The following is a 5,872-nucleotide window of genomic DNA, read 5'->3' as shown; positions in this document are numbered from 1 at the left end:
ATTAATCCGATTATTTTTCAACTGTAGTTAAAATTGGACCTTTTCTGCCTCTTCAAAATATAAACTAAAATCTCTACAGTGAAAAAAACCTTCACACCTCCAACTAAAGCTCTCGGTTTACTAATATACCATGAAGAGGCTGGAAAGTGCCGCAGACGCGTTGACGTCTGCATGGTGGCATTTCAGGAGCGTGGGGGAGGCGGCGCTGGTTCTGAAGGTCATCTGGGACTCTGGTGGCTTGTTGAATTGGGAGTTCAGCAGGCGGCTCGCAGGGCGACAGTGAAATATGAGCCAGTCTTAATGAACTGTGCAGCAGAATCACAGTTCAGAGGTGCTGAGAAACTTTGTTTAAAATCACAGATTCAGAAGCAGGACTGCGGCGGGACGCTGGATCTGCCTCTAAAGCTGAATTTTCATCCCAAAATGAGTTTTTTAAACCATTTTTTGTTCATTTCAGTTGATGACACCATAGTTCATGTTGGGAGTGAATAAACCGATAGCAGTGGCAGAATGGATGGTTTATATAAGCCATCCATCACGTGTGCAGCACACACGGTGCAGACCTCACTGATGGATGAACACAAACAGGTGAAGATTTTACATTGGCTTTCTGAAGCACTCCACACCAAACCAATGCATGAATGACTTGGTATTGATGTGTATATATTTGTAAAGATTTGGTTTAATAACCGCTCTGACTGCAGTTATTCAGCAATTTACCTTTTTTCTGGAGTCTGTATACTCTAGTTGACGATTAATCGATTATTTTAATCCAATTAATCATTTCAGTCCCATTAAAACGAATATGCCAATAACAGGAGAGGAAAAAACATCCATACCATCCATCTACTGTGGTTAGTTTACTAACCATGAAGAATGCTGCTGTGTATCAGGAACATTTTGACCCGTTTGGATCTTTTCATGTAGTTTTACTTCAGTTTTTTCAGATTGCCTAGAGGCGCTCGGATCCCCCGGCTCGTCTTGTGAGCCTGGCAGGATAAATGGTCCTACATGCGCTGCGTTGCTCTGTTTGCTGATGGCTCTATCGCAGATCGCTGAACGCGCTGCGAGGCGGCGAAGCCACTTATCACCCAGTCGCTCACCAGAATCGGCATCAGAGCTGATCGGTTTCATACGATAAAGTTTTGCTGCGGAGAGAAACGGAGAAGTCCTGGCTGGATCTGGGCGAAGAGCTGCAGCCTCTAATCACCAACGAGATTAACCCAGGAAGTGCTGAAGGGGAGTCGGTGCTGATTAATGATGAGATGATTGTCGTCCTCTAAAACCACTGGAGGGAAGAGAGTATAAACGTGAAAACGGAGCACATCAGATCCTAAAAGGTTTAAAATGTTGGGGTTTTTCTGAAAATGCAGATTTTTCTTCCTGATTTCTGGCTTGACTTGCAGCTTCTCCAGTTTGTTGCTCCTGTGATGGATTTCCTCTCCAAGCTTGAATTTGCTGCAGGATTTCCATCTTTTCTCTTCCTTTTGAGGCAGTTGGTGACTCTGGTTTTGTGGTGGAGACAATAAGCTGGAGGAGTTTCCTCTGGGGCGTTGAGTCGAAGCTTTGCTCACAGGGCCGCTGCCGGACCCGTCCAGGTCGCATACATCAGGTTTTGTTAAATGGTTGAAGTTACCTAGATGTGATATGTGGCTGTCAAAAGAAAGTGCTGCAAGTAATCGTCAAAAAAACCAAACACTGAAGTACAGCGGCGTGAAAAACTGTTTTCCTGATATTTTTTTTTTCACATTTTAGTGTTCCAGAACATCAAACCAATTAACATTTTAATCAAAGACAACACAAGTAACACAAAATGAACATTTTAAATGGTGCTTAACATGTTCAAAGAAGCACAATGAATCACTTTAACCAACAAAATGTTCACTGAAATAAATTCATCATCCTCCATCTTGGATCAAAATGCCTGAGCTGTCTGTGATTCAGGTTCTTTCTCACCTTTCTCACAGCCTCCACTTCAGACTCTTAGTCTTGTCCAAGCTGGAGAAGCTGCTTTAAGTAATGCGATAACAGCCAGCTGCCCTGAGGCTCTCCTAATTAAAGCTCCATGCGATTACGCTTCCTGTGAAAACCTCTGAGGGTTAAGATGGAGAGCAGCTTCCTTCCTCCTGTCCCACACCTTCCTCCTACTCACAGCCTCTTGTAGATTAAAAACTGGAGTAGAGCAGGTGACTGCAGAGTAGTAAAGATTAAAAGTATCTCAAATAAAAGACTCGATATGCATTTCTCCCTTCATGGCTGCAGATGAAACAGACTTTTTGTCCTTGAAAGCTGGTCTGTTGCCCACCACCCGACCTCTCTGTAATACGAGGGTTAACGTTTAAATTGGGAGTAGCAGAGCTTTCCCCACACCCTGAGATTACATTGGACGGAGGCCAAAGATGCATTAAATATTGAACAATCGTGCAACAGGTTTCCCACACTGTGATTCTGCTGAGTTCAAGGAAAAGTAGGAAGCAAAGGGTGAAGAGTGGAGCTGATCCTTTTCAGGATTATCTTCAAGTGAAAAATGAGACTCGTCTTCTGAAGCTCTCAAATCATTTTTCATTAAAAACAAATCTTTAAAACTGAAACTGCTTCAGCCTCAGATTGGGTAAAAATATTGAGCCTTCAAAGTTTTTGTTTGGTTTCGTACTTTTAAACATCAATGCACTGTTTTGTGTGCCAAACTCGAGGTTTGAGGGCCAAATCTGGCCCCCCATAGCTTCTTAAGTGGCCCTCTAGACTCCAGAGAGTCACAGAAATAAAATCTTATGTGATCAAATATTTTATTAATTCAGTTTTTTCTGTTTGCTGCCGAATTATATCAGTTAATCCCTCCAGTTTTTTGTGAATTCATGCAAAATCAACAGTTTATTGCTAATTTTATGCACAGAATGGGCAGAAATGTTATTGCCGATGCTCACCTGCAGGTGGCAGTATTTCTTCCTTCTACTCCACTTCTGCCTTGGCCATAGTTGATGTCAACTAACAAAAATAATCATATTTACTGTTGTACATGAGTGCAACTGTTGCAAAATTCCTTGCAAATGTTTCAGTATAATGAATATTTATTATTCCTAACGGTTTAATTTATTTTTATATTTTTATTTTGGTTAAATAAAACGGTTTTGGAGTGTGTGACACTTAAGAACATTAAATGTTATATTAATTCACCTTGTCCCTGCTGTAGAATACTACAATATTAATAAACTCCTATATCTTGCAGAAAACACAGAACAATGAAAATGTAGCACCAACTTAAAAAAATGTAATTTGTTCCAAATAATTAAGTTTGTCAAATGATTTAGAACAACTTTGTTTAGTTGCTTAAAAACAATCTACAATTGGTTTAGTATTTTTTAAAGTGTACTAGACTAAAATACTTTAAGATTTTTTGTTTTTGCAGTGCGGAGATGAGTTTAAAAAAAAAGCTTGAATTTTACACTGAAAACATCTTCAGGCTCCAGCGTTCAGTCACAGTGAAGGTGTGATTCAGATACGCTCTGCAACGCGCCGCTCTCCTAAATGTCACCGTGCGTTTAGAGGACGCCTGGTGTCGAGCAGCGAGGATCCGGCTGGCTGCTGGCCGACCCGGGGCTCCGACTCCTGCAGTCGTGCCCGGACTGGCTCAGACTCCTGCAGTCGCGCCCGGACTGGCTCAGACTCCTGCAGTCGCGCCCGGACTGGCTCAGACTCCTGCAGTCGCGCCCGGACTGGCTCAGACTCCTGCAGTCGTGCCCGGACTGGCTCAGACGGGAGGAAAGACGACCATTGGTCCCCAACAGGGCACCATGCTGCGGCCACCGTGCTTTCTGTCGCTTTCCAGAGAAACTTCCACAAATCGATCGGAGGCAAAGAGCGGGAGCTGCCGACACTCTGAGGCTCATCTGACTTCTGCCAGATCTGACAAACGACAAAAAAATCAGCCCCAATCTCAACCTCTAAAGCATGGTCTCCAAACTAGTAGCGGGACAAAAAGCCCTAAAATCAAGCGCATAAAGTTTCCTAATATTTATTGTAGATCCAAAACCTGAAAGGGATTTTTGCAGCAGTGCATTTGGGCCATTGTAGATAGAAAAACATTAATAAATTTCCACCAAAAACTAATGTGATGAATCTGACATTTTCCAGAAAACCTGGAAATCTTTAGAAAAGTTTTTGACATTTGAAATTCAGACATTTTTTTGTTTTTGATTTATTTTATATATTTAAAATGTCTTCCAGTTCCAGTGTTAAATGTTCATTACAATTTAAAGTTAATTTTTAAGGATGTTTTTGGATTATTTTTCCATTATCATATTGACTAATCATTGATGTCACGTTCAACAGATTATAGATTTGAGTTCAATTTGATTCAAATTAAATACTTTATTGATCACAAAGGGAAATTAAATGCAACTAATTTTTACTTTTTCAAAGAGTTATGGTAGATGGTGATAAGAGAAATCCTACAACCGCTAAAATCTGGCGCTGCTCCATTTTGGTTTATATTTGAAGAAGGAAGTTGTTCTGTGGTTTTCAATGCAGCGCCCCCACAGGCGAGGGGTGGAACAGGTTTCAGTTGTTTGGCAGTTTGGAGGAGAACCACAGCAGCTGAAAATGTAAATGTACCAGATGTTGGAGTTTTGGTTGCTAAAGTGAGTGAACCGGACTTTTAGGTGTTTGATTCTTTAATTTCTCTTTTTTTTTTTTTTTTTTTTCTCTCTCAGCTTTCACCATGATGATCGTCTTGGCTCTGATCCGGATCGGTAAAGGAACGGGCGAGGGCCACCCTCCGGTCGCCAGCCTCTCCGGAGTGCCCAACCTGTTCGGCGTGTGCGTCTACTCCTTCATGTGCCAGCACTCCCTGCCCTCCCTGGTGACGCCCATCTCGGATAAGAAGCGGGTCGGCAGCCTGGTTCTGGCCGACTACGTCCTCATCCTGGGCTTCTACGTCCTGCTGTCATTCACCGCCATCTTCTGCTTCGACAGCTCGCTGCTGCACGACATGTACACCCTGAACTTCACTGACAACTGCGACGTGTTGGACATCCCGGTGCTACGCTACTTCCTGGGCTTGTTCCCCGTCTTCACCATCAGCACCAACTTCCCCATCATCGCCGTGACGCTGCGCAACAACTGGAAGACGCTGTTCCACCGGGACGGCGGCACCTACCCGTGGGTGGTGGACCGGGTCGTGTTTCCCCTCATCACCCTGGTGCCGCCCATCGTGGTGGCTTTCTGCACGCACAATCTGGAGACCCTGGTGGGGATCACAGGGTCGTACGCGGGGACTGGGATCCAGTACGTCATCCCGGCGTTCCTGGTGTTCTTCTCCAGGCGCCACCTGGAGCCCGTGATGGGCAGAGACGCCGTCAACAAGCACCGCTCCCCGTTCCGCCATGCCGTCTGGGTGTGGTTCGTGTTGTTGTGGGCGGCGTTCTGCCTCATGTTCGTCACCGCCAACATCATCCTGACTGAGACGAAGAAATAAGAACCACTTGGAAAAATCTACGACTGTTGGCCATTTTTCTAGGTTGTCGAGGCCTTAGCTGCTGCTGGGCGGACTGTGCCTTTTTTAACCAAACTGCACTGCAAAACCTTGCCAAGTATTTCTGTCTGGTTTCTACTGCAAATATCTTAGTACAGTCGAAATAAGGCAAAACTAAGCATGCACAAAAATATGCTCAGAAAAATTTTTTAAATAAGGATAATTTGGTTTTGTCTTATTTTAAATGTATATATTTGCTCTAGACAGAAAAATACTTGGCAAGTTTTTTTGTTTTGTTTTTTTTGCAGTGTTGATTAATTTAAATGCAATCAATGTTTTAACGAAAGGGACCAAATTTTTTTGTGAATCACGGTGATCAAAGGGATTTTATTAAACATATTT

At 43.2% G+C, this 5,872-nt stretch overlaps 1 protein-coding gene across 1 annotated transcript in view; it reads left to right on the top strand.

Annotated features, from left to right (window-relative positions):
* tmem104 (transmembrane protein 104) overlaps positions 1 to 5,567 on the top strand; it is a 46,040-nt gene extending 40,473 nt beyond the window's left edge. Inside the window, exon 10 of the mRNA XM_015048979.1 lies at positions 4,710 to 5,567. Coding sequence (XP_014904465.1) covers positions 4,710 to 5,473 — 764 coding nt within the window. The 3' untranslated portion in view covers positions 5,474 to 5,567. The remainder of the gene's footprint in view (positions 1 to 4,709) is intronic.
* Positions 5,568 to 5,872: the final 305 nt, after the last annotated feature.

Source organism: Poecilia latipinna, unplaced genomic scaffold, assembly GCF_001443285.1.
Source record: "Poecilia latipinna isolate Pla-1442-1.1 unplaced genomic scaffold, P_latipinna-1.0 Scaffold917, whole genome shotgun sequence".
Lineage (NCBI taxonomy): Eukaryota > Metazoa > Chordata > Actinopteri > Cyprinodontiformes > Poeciliidae > Poecilia > Poecilia latipinna.
Note: the sequence above shows the minus strand (reverse complement) of the source record. Positions and strands in the feature narration are given on the sequence as shown.